Here is a 24,748-nt window from a genome sequence, read left to right as displayed (position 1 = left end):
TCCAGGAAAACAATCTGCACCAACATTTTCAAACAAATGCGAAGAAAACAATAACGCTGAGAGCAGGCAGCAGGGCCCACTGAGCTGGCTCCCTCCGTAGGAGGAGAGCCTGGGGAACCCGTCAGGTCTTTCGTCAAGCAAAATGTCAAAAGTGGATTCACTGCAGCATGTGGACTCCTTGGTGCTTGCAAACAGACTAACCAGACACAGCTACAGTTCGGTGGGTACTGAGGCCCGGCTAGGAGAGGACCGAGTGGGGGCTGCCCAAGTCCAGCCCAGCAGCCTTTGTGGAGATACAGATCCCCGTGGCGGACGGGTGTGCGTGTGAGCGCGTGGGTGTGAGCTGTGCGTGTGTTTGGACGACGTTCCACTGGCATTCTGAACTGGCACATAGGTAAATCCAGAATCTGTCACTCAAGGGCACACATGTTAGATTCAGAAAGACATCAACGGTACGCGGTCACGAAGGGGAAGCCCTGAGATTGGAATCGGGAGGAGAAAGAGGATCCAGTCACAGATGGCGGCGGCAAAGAGCTTCTCCAAGCTCCACTGAGAAGGGGTCTGAGAAAACCAGGCGGGCGGGGGGACAGGGCGGACAGCGCACCGCTGCAGGTCGCACGCCCCGCTACAGAGAGGGGCGTATGCAGCCTCGCCGCTCTAGTGGGTGGCGTTTGTGCAGCCGGTCCCTTCTCCACATGTGACGCTCTGCCTGACTGCCTCCGAATGCTGCTTCTCCCACCTTTAGCGGCTTTCCCTTCACCGTCACTCTCTCTCTCTCTCTCTCTCTCTCTCTCTCTTTCTCTCTCTCTCTCGTGCTCTCTCACTGGTACCAAGGATCGAACTCTGAACTCTGGACCTGGCTCTTGAGAAGCAGGTGGCGGCACCACTGAGCTAAATCCCCAGCCCCACTTATTTTCTCTCCATCTAATTATCAATGTCTGGCTATATAAAATTTACTCACTTATTTTACTGAAATTAAAATTCTGAGGTGGGCAGCGCATTATGATTTTTATTCTGTAAACTGCAACAATGAATGATATACAGTGTACTAAATAAGCACTACTTCAACTGATGCATGGACATATCCGAGTTTCCACACATCTACATGTGCTTTCAATACAGAATGAGATCTATTTACTTCTCATGAAGAATAAAATCCAGGGGTGCAGTCCCCACTTTCCTCCCAAGCATAAGGTTCTGAATTTGATCCCCAGTACGCTCCTCCCCAAAAGGAATAAATCATACAAAAACTTCCTGTTCATGTCCTGTGAAAGAAAGGCAAAATAGTAGCACAGTGTTAACTTCACCAATGATTTGACCTTATTTTAACAAAGCTTAACTAAGGTAATGTTTTTCATAACCACACCCATGGTTTTCTTTCAGTTAATCTCAACCTTAACGGTTAAGACTCCATCTAGTTTTGAGAAAATATATTTTAAAGTATGATATATTATTATCATTAGTAAACATTATTTTGTGTTAAACAGAAATATGAAAACACACAAAGCAGAGCCAAAAAAATCTACCACCCCAAAATGAGAAAGGGAATATTAAGTAACGAGTAATGCCAGTAAATTAAGCCTAATGGATGCTTAATAGACGTGTGGTAGTAAACTGAATTTGCTTCTGACTGGATTTTCATACTAGTGCTTATGCTGGTACTAGTAAGCCCAAGTGGGAAAAGGAATCCCATTTATAACATTGTGTTAAGGAAACACTGTCTGAACACATAGGGATGAAAAGTTACCTATCTTTTTAAAAAGACAGCGGGTGACAGCATGAAGTTTCCGCATTTGGGTGGATGATGAGTGCATTTCCCTATCTGTGAAAGCTTCCAGATTAACACGATAAACAGTGCAGCAAAAGAGTTTAGTGATAAAAGTGCAGTTAGCCTACCTATTACACAAGCTCAGGGGATCTCTGATGAGAGGCAATATTACAGCATACATAAGAACATAAAAGTACACAGTATTAAGTTTATATGTAAGACTTATTGAGAATATCATAAAATAATATCAAAGAATCTACAAAAGTAGACATATATTGTTATGCATCAATGTCATTTCTTATTTAAAAAATATAAATTGGTTTGTTGCAGAGGGTAAAGGCCTATCCCATGACTAGATGCCTGAAGGTACTTGTAATATTCCTTCTAAGCACAGCCAGACAGAGCAGAGCCAGGAAGATTGGCAAGAAAGCATTCATTACTGAATTACACAGCACAGAATAATCAAAAGTCATCCAGAAGAAAAGGCTGACATAAACTATCCTTCCCCTATTTTAAGGGTGATTATTGGTCCATTCTAAAATAAGGCTCTTATCAAACATATTGTTTAAAGTCTAAATAAGATTATAATAAAAATAAAATATTTTATATGACATATACTTTACATTGATTTGATGACATTTCTCACTATAAATTCCTTCATTTGAGATCTCAGTATGAAGACAGAATTCTTAGTGATTTTCTAAGTATTCCCATAATCTGAAATAATTATGAGTATTTCAATTTTTTAGTGACATAATATGTAAAATTATAAAAACATGGCCAGATCAAATGATGCCACCACACATGTCCGCCACTTCCCAATGATTTTTTAAAGGTACTTTACAAAGGAATTCCTACAAATAGTTATTTCCTTCGAACACGGAATTCTAAGAGAAATTCCTATAACTTCATAAAATAGTAATGATGTAGTTTACACTTGAAGCAAATCATTCCAAATATCGAACTCAACACATTTCTTGGCTTACCCTTCTTTTGGGAGTCAGGGGCACTGTCTAATATCATCAACACATTTCAAGAAATAACCAGGATTCTCTTAGATTTGCAGATAAGTAGTTGAAACCGCTTCAGGTAAGAGGATCAAAGTGAAATAGAGCAGGGAGATACAGTGAGAGAATGACACAACAGATGTGATTAGGTGATATGATGGAAGAAATAAGGGAATTTATTTAGAAAAGCTGGGGAATTTTTTAGAAAAGGAACACAGACACACAGAAGCGTTGACGGAGGATGCAAAAACTGAAAGATTTGATGGCAAACTACACAAAGGAATGAACAGAATGAGAACACAGGACATTTTATGAACCAGAAGAGGCATCAGAGCAGGACCAGGGGTCCCAGAGGAGACAGTCACAGGAAAGGGAAGAAGGAGCACCTCGGGCGTGCACAATGGCGCCTTGCTCCACACACACGCACAAGTATCAGGCTTCAGGCTCAGTACCTTCGCTTTGTCTCTCATGGATCCTTTGCCCAGGATAGACATTTTAGCTCCTGTTTCTTCCTGTAGCCTCTTCAAGGAGTTTCCTCTTGGTCCAAGCAGTTTCCCCACAAAATTGAACTAGGAAAAAAAAACAACAGAATGTCTTTGCAGTTGTAGTAAAGTATGGTCTTTACCAAGAAAAATCGAAAGGTTACCTGACATTCAAGCTTAGCCACTGAGAACGGCTTATAACCCAATCCCCTCTCTCCCTCCCTCTGTCTCACACATACATTTCCGACCTCTGAGAACCATTTCAAAGGAGATCCCTCTTCCTAAAAGAAGACCAAAATCGACACCATCTTGTGTACATGTACTATTTACTTATACAACAAAATAAATAAATCACTTCACTAGAGTAAGTCATAGTGATATGTAAAATTTCTAAAGCTACTTACAGATTACTGAAACAAAAAATTGAAACAAAAAATAATTTAATGTACATCTACTGACCATGAACACTAAAAAAATGTTCAAATTTATTTTTAAATAAAATGTTTTAAATTTGTTTTTAAAATTAAAATATAGTGTTCATATTTCTTAAACTTTGTGCCTGTAACATTCTATAATAAAATTCATCATTTGATAAAAAGAGACTTTTACCCTCCCATCTTATATTCTTTATGCTACAGAGTTGTTCCTAGGGTCAGAAAATTCAAAGTGTACAAATAGAACATATATACAAAGCAGTTTAAATGAAACATTGCAGGGTCATGTACACTGTTTATTCATCCTAAAACACAGATTTTAACAGGAGGACTAAGAGCAGTCCTCAGGGTATGCACGTCAGCTACCAGAAGGAACATTATCAACACAATGACCTGGTCATCTTTCATGCTATAAATACTTAATTTAAAAGTGCAAAGAGATTAAAATGCACCCAAAGCTATGTTAAGAGCATGAAGGACAAACATAATTAAAATTAAGTGATTTCCTTCAATTTGGGGTTTTAGTATTCTTTAAAACCATGATCCTACGCACAGTAAGAAATACGTCATATTCCTCAAGCAGCTGCCTGAGTCTGGGGAGTGGTGGTGCACACAACAGATGAGAGAGTGAGGAAGGGACCTTGAGTACCCGTGGTTAGAGTTTCTTCTTTGGATGATGAAAATTTTAAAAATTAATGGTAGTGATGATTCTGTGACTGTAAACAAACTAAAAACACTTGGTCTGTACCCTTTCAGTGGGCCTTACTAATAGTATGTGAAACGCATCTCAATACTGTGTTTTTTTTAAAAAAAGTACACATTACTAAAATATTTTAGAATGCATTGTAATGGTGGAAGAAAAGTAATGACTGTTCCCAACATTCACGATAAAAACAAGAAGATCTCTTAAGAATTCTACTCAATATTGCACTGGGGTATAGATTGTTTATATACATAAACAGATAAACACATCCATGGTCAACTGGTTTTCAATAGTTGTGCCAGGGCAACAAAATGGGAAAAGTCTTTCAACAAACAGTGTTGAAGAAGTTATATACCTGCATGCATAAAAATGAGAACAAAACAAAAGCAGCAACAGTAAAACTATTAATGCTTTGGGCAAAACTTGTTTTAAGACTGAACACAGACATAAAAGTAAAAAAATGAAAATAATAAAGATTCTAAGAAGAAAATATGCATGAATTGTTTTATAAATTTATGGTAGAAAAAGATTAATTAGGAAGCACAGGCACGGACACACACACACTCACACACACACACACTCACACATACAGGCAGACCCATAGCCTATTTTAAAAACCAAGTAGACAAGCCATAGACAGGAGAAGATACTTCTAAAACAACTAGAACTGAGTACCTACATGAACCCAATCAAATCAGTAATAACAAATACATATGCTCCATAATGGGTAAAAGTAAAAGAAGACCAAAACCAAATGTTGGCAGAAATGTGGAATTCCTGAAGCAATCACTGTTGGCAGTTTAAAATGATATAACTACTTTGAAAAAATTGAGCAGTTTTTTCATGAATTTAAATGTCCAGCTCTACTATGGCCCAGCAGTTATACTCCAGAGACTGTCCAAGATGAATAAGAACATACGTTCACAAAAAGTTGCATAAGAATATTCATCACATTTTATTCACAATCATTATTTAGCCATAAATAGGGTAACATCAATTCTAGGAGAAGAATATGTTTATATGCAAATGGAAGGGATTAGTCAATGATTGATACCATAACATGCATAGTTTTTGAGAATATTTGAGAGAAGAAAAACAAAGGAATGGGAAAATACCATCCAACTCATTCTAGCAGGCTAATACCTTCATACCAAAGCTATGCCAGAAAATGACATTTATAGCCTAAAGTTATTCATGAGTACACAAAGAAAAAACCCAAATAACAAAACAGCATAACCAAACCTAACATACATACAAAAGAATACATCATGACTGTGATATATTATCTTAGAAACAAAAAGTAGTTCAGGATTTATAATCACTCATTATAATTTTCCTATTAATGAATTAATATGCAGGTGATATATTGGTATGTGCCCCCCTCAGAAGATCTCTCTAGCCAAGGTACCAGAGCTCTGCTACATTTTCTAGCAGATAGGGTTTATAAGGTTTCTAGATCTAAAGCACAACTTTGTAGTCTTGATGTAAAATAGTTAGGCCTTATCATATCTAAGGAAATCCAAAGACTAGGGAAATAAAGAATTAAACCAATGCTTTCCTTCCCACTGCTTAAGACCCTAAAACAGCTAAGGGGATTCCTAGGAATTATGGGTCGCCTTTGGATAGCAGGGTATGGTGAGATTGCACAACTTATCAGTTTATAAAAGCAACCCAAAAGACAGATACCCATATTTGAACCTGGAAACCTGATTCCCAAACTGCATTCCAGAAGCTTACAACAGCACTTCTAAATGCCCCTGCACTGAGCTTACTGACAAGACACCATTTCAATCCGTATGTTGAAGAAAGGTAGGAAATGGCTTTAGGAGTACTTACTCAGGATTGAGGACCTGCTCAAATGCCTGCGGGATTTCTAAGTCATGAACTAGATATGTAGCAAAGGGATGGCTTGCATGCCTTAGAGCTGTAGCTGCAGCAGCTGTCCTAATTCTGGAGGCATCCACCCTGATTTTAGGCTAAGATCCCACTGCATACACGCCCCACAATGTGGCAAGACTTCTTTCATCCAAAGGGAGCTTATGGCTATAGACACAATATTCCTGTTGATGTTATTGTTTGGCCCATGTGTACTTCACTGTCTTTCTGGCCTTGTCTCCTCCAGACTGAAAGCTGTATCCTACCCATGAAGGAAGTGCCTGGTGCCTGTCGAGGACCTTTCGATAGTCCTTCAGACGGTTATCTCTGACTGCCAAGCACAGTTAGGACCCCTTCAGCCTGAAGTAGCCAGAGGATTCATTGCCCCTTTTCCCCTCTCAGCAGCTCAGGATTCTCCTTCAGAGGGGGAATTTTATGGATGGAAGAGTTAGGGAGAGACACTAAAGGCAGTCAGACAGGGCTAAGTCCTCGAGAGAGCCAGAACAAAGGTGAAACACACCCCAGATGCCCGTCAGCTGGAAACCAGGCCTCAAGATGGAGACAAAATGACCACACACACAGACTTCTTCAAAGAACTGGGCTTGGAGAAGTACAGCTAGGCATTGACCACCCTGGGGGTGACCAGAGACCTCTGGACCCACTGTCTCCTAGAAGAATCCATGTTCTTTCCTTCCACGCTTACTACGTGACTTGTTTCCCGATTGGACACCATTACCTAAGCGACTGTACTTGTAACCTTCTTGGATGTTCACGGCTGTGGCCCACATTGTTCCCTCCTGGGGTTCACCCTATAAACCTCCTCTGTAAAGTGGGGTCCTCGGGCTACCAACTTGGGACCCCCTCCTGCTCCTCAGGAGCTCTATCAATAAATATCTTCCTACTTAAAAAATATTAATGTGGAGTAAAAGATAAAATTATATTTGAACAAAAAATAATTTGACAACATTCAAATTTAATCAGGATGAAAATTCACACACCTAAACAGTAAAAACAACTTTCCCAATTGATAAAGGATTTCTACTCAAAATAATGACAGTAGACTTAATGGTAAAATTATATCAGAAATATAGTAACGTAAGATGCACATTATTGATATTTTACTCAACACAAAAATATATTACTTGGTAAGACAAATTTAGAAACATCAGAAAGAAAAAAATTGCAGCTTATATAATTATATACATAGGGAACTTAAAGTATTTTCAAGATATTAGTAAGAAAGCCTCCCAAGGTGCTTTATACAAAATCAATATAAAAATCAATTGTATTTTTTGCATACCAGCAACACATGATTAGAAAGTGTTTTTTTATGAAGACACACACACACACACGCACACACATATGCACAGCAAAAAGTATTCTAGGAATGAATATACCTATGTATTTTCAACATTTGTGGAGAATATAAAAGCCCATTAAGACACTGCACAGCTGTGGTGAGCATGTTCACAAGGTCACGTCACCGTGACACAGAATTTAACCTGTAGCTAATGCAATTCCATTTGCTATCACAACAGGATCTGGATTATTTTACGAACTCTTTCTGGCTTTTGTTTGAAAATATTAAAGTCCAAGGACAGTCAGACACCTCCAGGGCATCAGCACCATGGCACCATACCCACGGCGCTGCAGAGGGGCTGCACAGCCGGGTCTGGCTGTGAGCCTGGCGGGGGACCCAGCCTGGACCAGGACGCCCCAGCCAGATGCAGGCTGAAGGCCGAGGGGGCTGTGCCCGGCATCTGGCCGGGGTCCCGGGAAGGGCAGCAGGGCCCGCGGGTCTGGGATGCTCGGCCGCTGTGGACCACGAGGACTCCTCGACTCCGGAAAATTCACTGAAGCCATGGAGTTTAAGTCTGCACTAGTTACAGCAGCAATAAGAAATGAATATCCTGAGGACAGCAATTTCCAAATTCTGCATAGAACATGGTGGATGTCCACAGTAAGAAAAATAAAAGTCCTACATCTGCACAAAAAGCACATTCTTCACTGCAGGAGAAACAGTAATGGGCAAAATACATGAAGAGCTCATTTTTATTATAATTGAAAAACATAAAATGAAGGCCACAAAAAGATAAGATCTCACATATTTCCTGATTTCAAAACAGAAAGACCTGCGAGTTGGAAGACTGTGGAGGCTGGGTGTGTGGAGCCCTGTTTGAGGTCAATGGTCAGCACCATCGTGCAAAGTTGCACACGCGTTTCAGGCACCTTCTCCGCCTGACCCCTGAATATTCCCTGGTATACTTGCGCGTGTACAGGAGCGAGCATCGAGGCCCATGAGGCCAACAATTGCAGAGAACCGCGACCCATTGGAGGCTTGTGTGCGGCCAACTCTGAAACATGGGCAGCAGCCTGTCTACACCTCGGAACCGTGTCCCATGGGCTCAGGGTCAGGGCCCGAAGCTGCATGATACACGGGCCATGGACAGGAGGCTGGGGTGACACCTGTGGCCACTGTGGGGCCAGATGCGGCCAGCTACCCCTGCCCACTGCCCACTCCTGGACTGCAAGCCTTCCGCCTCTGCACAGACTGCTCTGTGGCCTCGGGAGACCACGGGAGCCAGGCTCCGGTTCTCCACTGTGGTCATGGGTGGGCACGGCCCTGTCCTGCCATCCCTGCCCGTCACTCCACTGGGGCCCTGGAGCTCCATCTTATACCTCATGTAAGAGTGGCTTCTGTGTGCACAGCTGCGACTGGCAGCAGTGACAGAGTATCAACAACACTAGCAAATGTCAACCCCAGAAATCTCCTTTTGAGTGAAAAATCCAATCTCTCCATATATGCCACTGTTTTCACAAAAACCAAAAACAGGAGAAATGTATTGTGTACCTAAAATGTGCCAACAAACTTAATGAAAAAATAAACAGGTGAAATTGAACTTCTATTTATGAATGCATGAAAATACTGTATCTATTCTCCCGAATAACAGGGTTAATAAACATAATTGACTACTTTGTTAGCTGCTGGAATGAGGGAACAGAAGTGAACAAAAGGAAACCAAGGTAGTCGCAAAGCAATAGGCGATGTTTTTAACTGTAATTTACCTTACAGTTTTAAAAGTGTTCATTTTATTTTGTTTTCCACCACGTAAAAGTTATTTTGAGCCTAATAAATACTACATAATAGTCACAAGAAAATGAAACAGTTCCAGCTGAGTATAGTCTGACAGGGTTTCTCTTTAGTTCTGGATTATAGAACCTTCGTTCCCCATTATTGAAGACAGAAAAACATCAAACATAAAGACAGCAAAGCACTCAAAGTGACGTCTGTCCTTGGGAGTGCTTATTACTACAAAAAGTGACCCCATTTTACACAGTCCTGGATGAGGGCAAGTAACTGGAGAATAAACAAAAGCCCCCACTATCAGAATCTTCTGATCTTTGCCTTGAGTTTTGTGACTCATTTCTCAATGTTTCTCTTTCAACACAGAAGTCTTATTTCTGGTAACTAATCTGAAACCAAATTTTTCTAAAATTAAAAAAGCAGTATTTCCTTTAATTCTTATACAATTTCTACCTGTTGAAATAGAACAGACACCCCACAGAATTAAAATGCAGATTTAACTCACAAATCTCTCAGGGATTTCCAAGAGGAACAATTTCCTTCATGAATAATATTAGCTATATGGCATTACTTAGTGGAAGCCGGTCTCTTAATGTGCAATTTAAAATTTATAATTGTACAATACGTCATTGTCAACAAGTATTTATTTGCTCAATTTTAGTTCTGCTACATGATTTCCCTCCTTCTGAATACCTGAAGACTTGGGCGTATACACTGAGGAGTGACACAGAGTTCTACTCTGTCCTAAGGGGACTGGACACCATGCTGGTAGGGACCGGAGATGTGAAAGTGTTTAGGAGTGTTATGCTTAGGTTCTGGAAGTTTATTTTATGATAAAATGAACATAATAGAAAAGCTGTCCTAGTAAGACACGTTTTTCTCTGCTTTCATCCTGTACTTGAGCCCCTCAAAGGAAGCCCACCACAACTGTGAAAGGGGCGTCACCACTGCTGACAGAAGCTTAGGAAACTTCTCCGTAAAGCAAGCCTTTTAAACGCAGAACAGAAATCAAACACAAAACAGAAATGTCTTCGGTATTAACCATAATTTAGTACCTCTGAAATCTCTGAGAGTCTGCAGACTTACTAAAGTGAAGTCAGCTGTGCTTTCAGTATATTAAATATCTTCACATTATTTTAAACTATTTTATTCATGGGTGTTTCAAGAAAATTAAATTTGTGTACATCATATTTTTAAGTAATTCACAGTCCTCATAAGTGTCTTTTGAGTAACTGTTATCAGATTCTTGAATTTTTTAAAGTAACTTTTTAAGTAATTGAATAAGTCCTCAGAAATGTCTTTTGAACAACTGTTAGCAGATTTCTGAATTTTTTTCTTCTACAAGCAAGTACTTAAATTGTTATTACAAGAAAAATTAAACAAAGGATCTTATCTTAATGGACTTGAAATAGAAAAAAAAAGTGTCATAAATCTAGAGCAAATTTAAGAAATACGTCTTACATATATTTGTAACATGATGAAAAAAACCAAGAGCAGTTTAAAATTAGGTGAAAAAACAAACCTTCCAGAACGTTAGACCAATTGTATTGCTAAATTCACCAATTCGCTTCCCAGATGTAAGATACACAGAAAGTCTTGGCTACCGCTTTGCATTTCACCTTTTGCCAGGGGCAGTGATGCTCCCACAATACTCAAGGGCAACACCTCCTTCAGAGGCCAGAACTGCGGCCTTTTCAGGCTCGGGCCTGTGTGCGAGCCCAGGGACTGTCGACCAGCCTCTGGCTGCCATGGGCACCATGCCGGGAAGGCGGGGCTCGGGAGGACAGGCTGGGGCTGCTGTGCCTCCCGACCACCGCGCTGCCCACAGGCCCTGGCTCCTGGCTCCTGGCCGCCAAGTCCAGCCTTTGTCCTCACACCCGCAGGACCTGAACCCCACTTTCACTGACTTTGGGGCACATTTCCCACCTGTACAACGTCTAGGAAACTCAGCATTGGGTCAGTTTCTTGGTTACCCTTCCGTGTGCTGCTATTCCACTAAAGTACTTTGGGGGCTCTTTGGATGAAAAGGACCACAGCTGGAGAAGAAAAATAATTATTCCTGTATACTTAAGAGAGGAAATAATACTTCAGCTACTCATCCTAGTAATCACTGACATGAATTCAACTTTATTGAAACACAAAGTGAAGTTAATGTCTGTAGCATTAAATTTATTTAGAACTTACCTAAATCATTGCTAAATGAAGCCAGTTTTGCTTTATCAAAATAGGCAATGATAAATATTTAAGAAAATAGGGAATAGAGGCAGAATATTTTAGGATAATCTGCATAGTGAGTATCAGTATTTGCCATAAACTAAGTATTTTCTAGTAAATATATTTATATAAAATCGAAGATAGCATCAGTACAATCACTCACCATACACATTTATTTTGCATTAGTATTTATTTTGTGTTAGAACTTGTGACATGAATGGAGGACACAAACAAAATAAATCAAACACAGAATTTTTTTTTTTTCAGGGAACTTCCAACTTCACTGAGAGGGAAAGGGTTTTACGTGTAAAACGTATAATTGCACAAGAAAATAATAAGTGCCATGAAAGAAGCAGCAACATGGGCTCTGAGACTTGAAATGAAGAGCAAGGTTTCTGCTGAGGATTGAACACAGTGGCACATTCTGGGCACAGAGGCAGGGCACACACAAGCTACACAGGACAGACTGACTGCAGACAGTAACAGTAGAGGAAGGAAAAATACTTCAGAGGAGCATTCCATGTTGCCTGGGGTAACTGATGAATAATGATGGACACATTCAGCGGCAGCGGGGAGAAAAGGAGATAAATGTAGCTGACAGAATGTAATGGTATTCTTTTAGGGGGGGTACCGGGGATTGAACTCGGCAGGCCACCAAACCGCTGAGCTAAATCCCCGGCCCTGTAATGGTATTCTTAAAAGGAACTGCGGCCTATTAAACTGGGTGGGGATAAGTGCAGAGATGAGTGAAACTCTGTTCCCTGGCTCACCAATGTACAAATATGTCTTAGTGATAATGAAAATTTAGCCTACACACAAGTCATCAAGATGACAGTGTACCATTAACAAGATTATAAAGTATAGGACCAAAAGTTTTGGTGGAAAATTTGTAATGTATTCAATTTAAAGTAACTTCCAGGGAAACTCACTGCCCAGGTTTAAGCACACATTGAAAAAGAAATTTAAGGGCCAGGGGTTTAGCTCAGTGATGCCACTGCCTGATTTGCAAGCACAAGGTCCCAAGTTCGATCCCCAGTACCAAAAAGAAAAGAAAAGAAAAGAAAGAAAAAGAAATTTAAGTCCAAAATGTATGTCTAATGATACATTCTTAGAAATAAATTGCTAAGGTAGAGGGATAGGAAAAACTTGAGGAATGTTTATGTAGAAGAGAAAACAGGGAAAATGCAAAGAACTAATTTCTGGACCAAGAATAAAGGCAGGAGAATGTTTCTCTTAGAAACTCCCTAATCTACAAATACATATCAAATGGCTGCTCGTCCCAAGTTCTGTGCTGTAAAAGGTTGGCGCCACAGCCTGGCAGACCGCGCATCCCGGAGCCCTTTCTTGGGGAGAAGACTGACGCCCACCTGGAGGTGCGCGGGGCAGGCAGCAGGGCAGAGGCCAGACCAAGGGAGACCCAGAGGTGAGAAAACGCAGGCAGGACCTGTGTGGCCAAGGCAAGAATTTCCCGGCCTGCGGGAGACGGAGAACTCCGGTCTTTCAGGGGAAGCAGGGCGGCTCCCCTGCAGGCGCCAGGCTGGGAGGTAGCGGAGCGCGGTGCTGAGGGCAGAGTGATTGTCCTCTGTTGTGCCAGTGTCTCCTGGACGGCAGCCCAGGAACATTCAGTGAGGTGCCCTGCTCAGAAAACTTGGGGAGAAATTGACACAGTTCACTTGATTTGTAACAAGGAAGAATTACGATTCTGGGCTAAAACGCCAAACATTACAATATATTTAATGTCAAAATTTATATTACAGAATAAAAGAGTAAAGGTCAATACATATATGAACTGGAATTTAAAGAGGAAAGCTCATCACACAAATAAAAAGCCATCACGCGTGTCTATCTTAAGATTTAAAACCATATCAAACACGGTTCTCTTCAAAGGAAATGGTTGAATCTGAAGAAAGCAGGCATAGTTGTATGCTAAGTCCAAAAATCGGGGTCCTCTGAAATGTTTTCATTGCCTACATCTTATGCTTAATATTTGCCTCCTGAATTTCAAAAGTAGCATGGCCTAGGTTAAAATCATGTCATACTTTACAGAAATGGCAAAAAACCTTAAACACGTGCTGATTAATATTAATCGCCATAAATTTTAATAAAATAAACACATGCATGAGTCACACTTTGCTGAAAATAATTCTTTTCTATGTTTCAACACCTTGGTGTATGCTCACAGGGCTTTCCATTCACAGAGAGACAACGAAAGAACCTTTGGTCACTCCGCAAACGCTTTTCACCCTGTGGGAAATATCTTAAATGTCTTCTGAGACACATCTTTATACAACTCAGAGGCACCTTCTCCATGCTTGAGTTGTTTTTCTTTCAAAGCATTCCTTTACAATATTACCATCAAGTGAAAAGTGTCACATTAAAACACAGACCTGAGATTCTATCTAACTCAAAAAGAATGACTATCATTGTGACATCAACTATAGCTAATGTTGGCAGGGCCCCAGGTAGGGGAGGAGCCTGTCTCCATTTCTGATGCTGGTATAAAGTGGTACAACCAACATAGAAATCACCAGGGGCACTCCGGAGAAAACTAAAATTCAAAATGCCATTGCAACCAGCTATTCCCTTTTAGGCAACTCTCCAAAGAGGCAGACATCATACCACATCATGCCCACGTTTATAGCAGCACAATTCACAACAGCTAGATCTTGGAAGTGGCCTACATGTCCAACAGCAGATGAACGGATAAAGACATCACAGTGTTTAGCCACAGTGGAGCACTCCTCTGCCATAAAGCAGAAGAAACTTGAGTCATCTGTTAGAAAATGGATGTATCTTGAGGCCTTTACTAAGGAAGTAAATCAAACATACAGGTGATAGTATTGCATGCTTTCTCTTATATGAGAAATTCAATATATAAATAAATGGAGAGAGAAAATAGTTATTGTAATCCAGCACAGAAAATGTGTCTAAAAGTGCACCGTGGTTTAATACAATAGCCTTATGTGTTTTTTGGTCTATTTACCTGGTTGTTCACCACAATGTATGATAATTTACTTTATAAGGACTTGTAAGATAATGAATCCAATGCTGGCCAAATGAAAGATGGGTGGAAAGGAAACAAAAAACCAAATTGAGATGTGTTATACACATGTAGCAGTTCCCCACAATGAATGTATTCCTTGTGTACTTTAGATGTGCGCTAATAAAATCTTAAAAAGTAAAAATAATAAAATGAAATGTGGCTGCCATGTTACATTAAAAACAACTCAAAGTGACACCCTAAGTCATCCGCATGCACAGCCATTGAGAAGTCTCACGGACTTCAGAGGCTAAATCTTCAGTGTCATCTGCAGAGGGACGAGGGTGAATGTTTCTTTAGTACATGACAACTAGCTAGCTACAGAACTTTGTTTTCACCTGAATCTGGTCATTTTAAAGCTTAACACATGTTTCTTTGTTCTTTCAGATATTCATGAAAAGAACAAATTGATGTCAACTACATTCTTATACTTCAGTATTTTAAATTTCTTTAAATAAGCAAAAATAGAAACTTCATAATTTTTGTTGTTGGCATCAGATGTAATTCTTACTTTCTAAAAGAAAGCTTTTATTTCTATGTCATATAACAATGTCTTGTAAGTTATATTTGCTTGTGTAAAGTAGAGATGCTTTTGTTTTAAAGGGCTTCTCTAGCCCTACACAATATGAGAAAATAAACATATGTCCTTGGTGTTGATGAGTACATTGCCACCTATTGGGGACTGTTCCAGACACAGGCAACACAGAAGAAGGCAAAACCCATGCTGGTTACAGGTTAAATATACATTTATATCACACTCAAGTAGATTTAAATGGACAATGGTTGTTCCTGTTTCCTGGATATTGTGCAGATTTTTCCAGGTTCAGAATGGACTGTTGTAGTATTTTGTATCTGACTACATACTATTATCAAAAAGATTTGCTGAAAAAAAATTAAAAAGAAAAAAAAGATTTGCTGTAACTTCCTAAATTTGGTAACATGGTGAAGAAAATGAGGTGCTTTTATTTTTATTTATATTTATTTTGTAGAAAAAAAAGATTTGCTGTAACTTCCTAAATTTGGTAACATGGTGAAGAAAATGAGGTGCTTTTATTTTTATTTATTTATTTATTTTGGTACCGGGGATTGAACTCAGGTCCTTGCGCTTGCAAGGCAGGCCACCGAACCGCTGAGCTAAATCCCCAGCCCGCGGTGCTTTTAAATTGTTGCATTTCGGTGCTGCCGACCTGTTCCGTGTTGGCTGAAGGACTGGGCGTTCAGAGTATCATTCTCAGCTTGCTCTGTACCCGGATCCAGGTAGACTTCCTGTCTGCTTTTCTAAAATCCTCACCTAAAACTGCCCTTCATCCATCTGCACAGATTCCAGACTTCAAGTCCTTCCGAGTAGTATTAGAAGACGTTACAGGTACTATGTATTTCAAAGGGAACAGATACAAGAAATGCAAAACTCAGTGGTATTTCTACTTGCATACAGTACCTTTCAGGTGTCCAAACTACAGACTGCCTTCAGAGTAGTGTTGATAAATTTAAAATTGTCATGGTGATGACTCCTTACATGACATACTATATTCAGATGCTCTTGACTATTGATTACTTTAAGCATGTTTATAAAAAAAATATCATGAAGCTCACCAAATACAAAGGTAGGCTTGTTTTTACCATATTCAAAAGGTTGTATGCCAATTGGCAAGATTTAATTTTAGTGTTTAGGGCCCCATGAAAGAGACCCCATGCCCCTGCTGCTCATTCCATACCCAGAACTAAACAGCTGTGCATTTCATTTCTATGTTCATCCATTTCCCTCGTCTGCCCCTTCTCATAAATGAAGCTGAACTTTGAGTGCCTTTAATGAAACCTTCTCTCACCACTCTTCACATAGCGAGCTGTCTTCGCGGCTCATCGATGTTTTGGCGCTGTGTCTTTTCACTGCCGAGTGAAATCCCGCTGCACAGACAAATCTCATTTTGTGAACCCATTCGATAGTTCACGCTCACTTGAGTCATGTACACAATTTGTCTACCATGAATAACCCTGCTGTAAAAGCTCACAGATGAATGTTTGTGGGGTAAATGTTTTCATCTCTTGGGGATACATTTAGGATTACAGTTGTTAGATTAATTATACAGAAACTCTTAAATTTGACATATTAAGGAGCAACCAAATTGTTTTTCAAAGTGGATGTGGCACTTTATATTTTCACCTATAATTCAGAGGGGGATGTCTTGGCAGACACCTGTAATCCCAGTACTCAGGAGGCTTAGGCAGGAGAACTGCAAGGGGTGTGGGGCCAGCCCGGACTACAAAGTGAGGCTGTTCCTCAGAAAGGAATTCCTAGGGAAGTTATATCACTTGTTTTAATGGGGTAGTCTTTTTTTTATTGAGTTACAAGGGTATTTACATATTCCGCTCAGATGTATGATTTACAAATAGTTATTTCATTCCTTGGGTTGTATTCTCATTTTCTTAATGGTTGTCATTTACAAAACAGAAGTTTCTCATTGTGTTACAGCATAACTTTTCATTTTACATTGTTGCTTGTGCTCTTGGCATCCTCTGTGAAACACCACTGCTTCACTCAGCTTCACTGTAAATTTTTCTGCCAAGAATCTTCTAGCTTTAGCTCCAGCGTTGGCATCACTTCAGGTAGCTGTGTGTGCTGTGGGGTCGGGCTCCAACGTCAGTGTTTCACACGTGCTTGTCCAGTTGTCCCAGTGATGTGTTTTGAAGAAATTCTTCTTTCCCGACTGAACGATCTTTACAGCCTTCTAAAAAATCACTTGGTTACATAAATGGACTATTTATGGACTATCTGCTCTGTTTCCTTGCTGTACATTTTGATCTTTGTGCTTGTCCCTAACTGCCTTGATTATTGTAGTTTTGAACAATGTATGAAAATTGACAGTTTGACTTCGACAAACACATTTACTTTCCCAACACAAGGAAAAAGGCATCTTACATGCATTTGAAAATGCACATCTACAATCATTACAATGGTATTTTTTGTTGTTTTCAGCAAAGTGACTTGATAAATGCTGCTGACTAAGAATGTCTGCATAAAGGCTGCTGGCAAAACAGCCTATTTTTCAGCAATTTTGCAATTCAGTCTGCTCATATAATACTTTACATATTTTCTAAACATAACAAACATAACATGTTTATTTTATAAACACACATAACAGGATCAATATAAAATAACATATAATTAATGGATGGCATTCAAAAATACTGTAATTTTTTTGCGTGTGGTTTCTAATTTTATCACTGTTCTTGTGAATTTATCAGAGGTACAAAGCTTTATCAGAAAACTGAAACACATTGATATTTTTAAATATATAAATGTGCTTTGGTTACTTATCAAGGTTTATAATTGACAAATATGATTTCAACTGTAGGTAGCTAGAGAATTATGACTATTTTCCCAAAAACTAAGATGAAAATGTTGATTATTTGACTTCTAAATGCAAAACATCTACATTTATAATTTATTTTGTATTAGACAAAGCAAGAAAAGGACTACTTGGTATTTATTCATACCATAAAAACCATGACAGAACTGAAAGCATAATTTACTAAATTCATTAAAGTGAGCATGAAATGCAGTAATTATCCCACTTGAAGACATTCTGAAGAAAGTGGTATCACAGAAGCATACTTAAGGCTCTGTACTTTCAACTTCCATGGTGTTTAAAGGTTTTAAAGTACTCTGATGCAAAATGGCAAATGACACACGCAGAGATGATCAATATTTCTGCATTTGGCACTAAAGAGGAACCTTTTTGTGAGTCATTGCTGGGAGGCTCACCGAGAAAGGAGGCCAGCCCTGTACCAATAAACTCCATGAATAAAACACAGCGGGATTAGATTGCTGACCAGTAACTCCACCTCCGAAGCCAAACTGCACCACCAGTGGACAGCAAGGGAACCGTCGCCAGGCGAGGCTGCTGCCAGGCTAGGCCGCCTGAGGATCTAGCGTAGCACACATGGAACAGTGCACTAAGCCAAAGCACAACTCACTGTAATCCCAGACTGAGCGCTGCGAATGGCGTAGACTCTGGGCTTCTCCGTGTAAGGGAGGGGTCATTCTTCATTTTTAATTTCTCTTGTAAGAAGAAAGTGATTTTTCCTTGAATTTGATACACATTTATCTACAGAATAATCCATTAACCATTCTCTAAAATATGACCGTCGGTTTTAAGTAGATGGGCTTACTTAAATTAATAATCAGCAAAACACAATTCAGAAATACCATCAGCTGATACTAGTTTAGTCTAGGATTAGATGGTAGCATTCATCAAAAATCTTTAAAAAATACGTTTTACATCTGCTATGGAAGAAAAGTCCAAGACATATATAATGTTTTATGTAAAGTTTTAAGAAAAGTGGAATAGAACATTTGAGGATCTTAACGGTACCAAATTTAGTTGTGAACTTCAAACAAACAGGTCTTTCCCTAACAAAGCAAAAATGAAAATTTCATACAACCGGTGTCCGATATCTGATCCCCTTTATTGTATCCTATAAAAATCAGAAAATATAGAATTTCTGTCAGTAAGAGAATACATAATTCAGCGTGAAAATACTAATAGGACTTCTAAATACCTCTGCAAAGAAATAAGTGTGTACGGACACACAAGCATGCAGTTACTGCAAGCTTTCTGAGATGACAGCACCTTTGATTGAGCTTTCTTGTGGCCAAATCTAAACAAAAGATGATGAAATATCACATTCACAGCATTCTTCATGGAAAATGCAATTTATAAATAAATAAAATTTTGAAATGCACTTGTAAAATATAACAAAACTTGTGAAATACATTTCTAATGGCTCTACAGAGAGGTTCTCAACTATATGTAATTATACATTTGAAAACATGTTTCATAGGACAGCATTCTTCAAGGTAAACTAAAAATATAATAATGAATATTTATTAAATGTCTGTGATGTGCCAAGAACAGCACTAAATATTCCTGTTTATTGTCTTACTCAGTTCTTGTGGTCAATCTCAGAGGGAGGTATTATTTCTGATGAAATGAAGGTGTTAAATAACATGACCTGAGTGTTCATGGGATATTACAGAGACTCAAGTGCTCATGGGATATCAGAGTGGCTCAAAGACAGTTATTCTGTGAGGCATGTGGAATCTGGAGATAAGGTGAAAATAATATAGATTTTATAGATTCTGTAGTAGTCAAAATAATGTCTTTACTTTTAATTATAGCCATTCTAACTACGTAAGATATCACTTTTATTTGATTTGCATTTCTGTGATGTTCAGTAAAGCTGAGCATTTTGCCATATACCCACTGGCCATTTGTGTATCTTCTTTAGAGAAATACTTAATTTTCTAGCCTGTTTTTCAAGTGGTTTGTTTGTCATTGGTGTCAGCTGATTCTCTGAAAGAATAAATAAAAGAGCCAATCTTGCCAAAACAAGGAAAGAAAAGACATAAATCAAGGCAATTATAAATGAAAGTGTAAAGTCATAATAGACACTACTGAAATCCAGAAGATAATGACTACTTAGAGAACCTGTACTCTAATAAATTTGTAAATTCACAAAAAGATAGATTTATAAATATATGAATTGACAAAACTGAATCAAGATGATAAAAAGGAACAATCCAATTATATTCAATGAAATTGAGAACATAATAAAAAAAAAATCTATTGACTAAGAAAAGCCCAGATCCCAATGATTCATTGCCAGATTCTACAAGAACTTTAAGGAAGATCTAACATCAACACTCCTCCAACTCTATGATGAGACTGATAGGGAATGAGTATTCTCAAGGTCACTTCTGAAAGCAACTATGACCCTGATTCCAAAACCAGAAAAGGACCCAACCAAAAATAGAATTATTGGCCAATATCTTTAGTGAGCACAGATGCAAAGATTGTCTAGATACTGGCCAACACAGTGCAACAAGTCATCAGAAAGATCATACAATGTGACCCAGTAGGGTTCATTTCAGGGATGCAAAGATGGTTCAACATATCCAAATCAATATATGTACTACATCAGATAAGCAGAAGGAATATTCTCTCCATTGACACAGAGAAAAAACTTTCACAAAATCCAACATCCTTTCATGATAAAAACCTGAAGAAAGTAAGCATAAAAAGACACTTTCTCAATCTAATAAAAGCCAACATGATATTAAATGGGAGAAGCTGAAAGATTTCCCTTTAAAATCAGGAACAAGACAAGGATATCTGCTATCATCACTTTGTTCAATATAGTTCTTGCACTAGTAGTCAGAGCAATAAGGCAAGAGAATGAACTAAAAGTAATATTGTCAAAGAAAACATCAGAAAACAGAAATAATGCCTCCTATATAGATTTAAAGCATTACCAATCAAAATACAAATGGCATTCCTCACAGAACTGTGGAGAACAATCCTGAAATTCATACAGCACCAGTATAAACCTACAACAACAAAAGAAATCCTGGACAAGAGGAAAGAAGGCATCACAGTTCTGAACTTCAAGTTATACTACAAAGCTACAGTGGAAAAAAAAAACAATATGGTATTATGGAAAAAAATAGCAGTGTGGATTAGTAGAACACAACAAATCACACAGAAACACTTCCAGGCATATTCATCTACTTGATCTTTGACAAACCAGCCAAAAACACACACCGGAGGAAAGACAGGCTTTTCAATAAATGGTGCTGCAAAAACTGGCTGTCCACGTATGGAATCTCCCCATCCATCTCTCACCGTCTTCTAAACTAAATCCAAGTGCATCACAGACCTAAATGTTTAAACACAAGCACAATCTGATGGAAGATAAACTAGGTAAAGTCTTAAAGGTATATAAAAATAGGTAAGGACCTTTGGAACAGAAAACCAATGGCATAAACTAAACAAGGGGGATTATATCAAATTACAAAGCTTCTACAGAGCAGAGAAAACAATTAGCACATAGAATTGGCCCCTATTTTTTGCCAGACATTCCTTAAACAGAGGACTAATATCTAGAACAGTGACTGTGGAACTTTTAGAGACCCAGTGCCCAAATTTCATCCCCAAATCCACTTATTAGAAGTGACAACACTGCAATTAAGTCTGAATGCTGAGATTTTAGTTAACTTGTGATATCATCACAGAGAGGGCTCTGCGTGCTCGCTGTGGCAAACATGTCATGCGTTCATCGTTAAAGGTCTTGAATATAAAAAGAACTCAAAAAACACACCCACCAACACAAAGCCTCAGTCAAAAAATAGGAAACGTAAATGAACAGACACTTCTCAGAAGGAAGATACAAATGGCTAACAAACACATAAAAAAGGCTCAACATTTCTGGCCATTAGAGAAGCGCAATTTGAAACAACAGCATCATTACATCTTACTCCAGAAACAATGGCTACCATCAAGAAATGAAATAACAACAAATCCTACTGATCCTGTGAGAAATGAGGGGAGGCCTTTTACATTATTGTGGGGAATATAAAGTAGCACCACCATTGTGGAAATCCGTATGGAAAGTCCTGAAAAGACTAAACTTAGAAATTCTACTGGATCCAGTTATTCCCCTTCTAATTATCTTCCCCAAAGAGTTAAGACATCGTATTATAATTCATAGCACACCCATGTTCATAGCAGCACAATTCACAACAGCTAAACTTTGGAAGTAACCTATATGCACGAATAAATGAATGGATAAAGAAAACAGTGTTTACACATGATGGAATACTACTCTGTCATAGAAAAGAAAAACATGAATCATTTCTAGCAAAATGGATACATCTTAAGACCATAACTTTCTAGGAGTGATTGATTAACCTGAACAATTAAACTGTGGGACAAACATGCACAGGCTATGCGAGAATTGAAGGGCTAAACAACAAAACTTACATCAGGGAAGTATGTCGGTTCTGGCCATGTTGTTCTGTTTTTCCCAAGAAAAGCCATCTGGCTTTGAGATAGCTCCTGACCCAAACTGCTTTTTGCCTGCTTTTTCTGCTTGCACTGATATTCTAAACTAAAATCAGAGCATTCTCTGCTCTGTGGCTTTTCTTCTCCAAGAGTCTCCCTGATTACTGGGCACTCTGGGATAAGAGCCATTTATAAATGGCCCCTCTGGGCCTCTCGGAGACTGAACTGAGTCCTCTCTCTGAGTAATCTTTTCTTGCTCCACGCCACCCACAGTCACATACTGCAAAGTAGTGTTAAGTGAAATGAATCACATGCACAAGCTTGAATATTGCATGGCTTGGTTTCTCTTATATGAGAAACCCAAAACATAAATAAAAAGCACAGTTCAAGTTAGATAATAGGAACCAGGAAGACAAACCTTTTGCAAATAGAAAGATACCAAGAGATGGAGGGAGAACAGGGGAAAGGGATGAAAAAGAATTAAGATGTGTTATGGACGTTTGGCAACTCCCCACGAGGAAGGAGACCATTATGTGCTACAAATATGTACCAATGAAAGAGCGAATAAAAAATAATTCATTGGCTTCCAGCACCGAGGGAGGGCGAGGCAGGACTGTAAATGTGAGTCCTACCTGGACAACTTTGTGATCCTGGAAATAAACAAACAAATGAAAAATAAGTTGGTGATGTAGCTCAGTTGTATACTGCCCCGGGCTTGATCTCCAGTCAAAAATAACCAGGTGGCTGAATAAGCCTGGATCTACGCCTGAGTTCTCTACTGTGCTCCAGGGGTCTGTGCCTCTGTTTCAAGGCCAGGACCATGTTGTTTGAACCACTGTAACTTGGCAGCGTGTCATCCACTCCGGTGTCATAATGCCTCCAGCGCTGTATGTTTGTTTCCCTTTGGGATTGACTTGGCTATTCTGGATATTTTATGGTTCCAAATACATTTTAGGATTGTTTTATTTCTAAGAAGAAAATAATATTTGATGGGCACTGCACAATTCTATAGGTTACTTGGTGCAATGTTATTTTAACAATGTTGATCATTCCAAACATGAACACGGATAATTTTACATGTTTTGTGCCTTCTGTAGCTCCTTCTGTCAGCGCTTTATAATTCTCATTGTAGAGAGTTTACTCCCTTCGTCAGGGTTTCTCCTAAATAGTGGTGAGGATGCGGAGAAGAGGGGGCCTACACTGTTTGCGAGAGGGCAACTCAGGAGAGCCATTCCAGAAAACATTACGGATGTTCCTCAAAAGAGCAAAACGGAATTGGCACGCGACCCACCCTTCTCCTGCTGGGCACGACGTCCCAAGGGGATGCAGTCACTCTATCCAATACACGCACACAGCACAGCCACTGCATCGCTATTCACAGTTAGAACACGCGGTGTGTTCCACAATGCGGAGCCATTCAGCTGTGACAAGCACGGAACCTATCATCTGCGGCAACCCGGATGTGTGAGGTGAAGACGGAGACACAAAGAGACAGCGGGAGCGTTCACGTGAGGAAATCAGTAAGTCAGCTCTACACAGGAACCAAAGGGGACGGCGGGCATGGAGACTGGGAAGGGGCGGAGAAAGGAGGGCAGAAAGTTCCACAAGGGCACAAACAACAGAGCAGGCACTCCAGTCTCTTCTTTAGCACAGTGGGTTAAGTGTTGATTAAAACAATGTATTTCCAGGGCCGGGGAATTACCTCAGTGGTTCAGCCACCTGCCTTACACGTGCAAGACCCAAGTTCGATCCCTGTCACCAAAAAAAAAAAAATGACTAGACAAGTATGAAATTCCCAACACTTAAAAAGTGCTAATAGCTGAATAAATGAAAATGCTTATTGCCTTGACTGATCATTATATATTGCATATACATATAGACTCAGTACAACATGCTCCATAAAGAAGTACAAATATTATGTCTTAATGAAAATGTTTTTCTCAATGAATTACGTGGTAATACTTGAGCCACGAAGTGAACGATTGTGGTCATGTTTTGACAACAAACTGGGACAGAGTTACTGTACTTGGATTACTATTTTGGAAAGCTCCTATGTGTCCACTCAGAGCTGGGGACTTCATGGAAGAAATGAAGCCATGAAGCCTCGTGAATGAGATCAATGCCTTCATAAAAGAGGATTCGGGGAACTACCTGCAACTGCCCTTTCTCCATCTTGGGGGACAAGGAAGGGACCATGTGTGAAGTCCAGACCCTCCCCAAACACTAACTTTGCCATCACCGTGACCTTGGACTTCCCTGAACATGCAACTGTGGGAAATAAAATTATATTTATAAATTA

General features: G+C 39.4%; 1 protein-coding gene across 1 annotated transcript in view; it reads right to left on the bottom strand.

Moving 5' to 3' along the window:
- Window positions 1-24,748, bottom strand: part of Khdrbs2 (KH RNA binding domain containing, signal transduction associated 2) — a 380,292-nt gene that overhangs the window by 281,303 nt on the left and 74,241 nt on the right. Inside the window, exon 5 of the mRNA XM_033756843.1 lies at window positions 3,228-3,344. Within this exon, the coding sequence (XP_033612734.1) occupies window positions 3,228-3,344 (117 nt within the window). The remainder of the gene's footprint in view (window positions 1-3,227; window positions 3,345-24,748) is intronic.

The sequence above is a fragment of the Fukomys damarensis genome, unplaced genomic scaffold (assembly GCF_012274545.1).
Source record: "Fukomys damarensis isolate Sample0158 unplaced genomic scaffold, DMR_v1.0_HiC HiC_scaffold_27, whole genome shotgun sequence".
Taxonomy (NCBI): domain Eukaryota; kingdom Metazoa; phylum Chordata; class Mammalia; order Rodentia; family Bathyergidae; genus Fukomys; species Fukomys damarensis.
The sequence above is the reverse complement of the archived record's forward strand: the minus strand, read 5'-3'. Positions and strand labels throughout refer to the sequence as shown.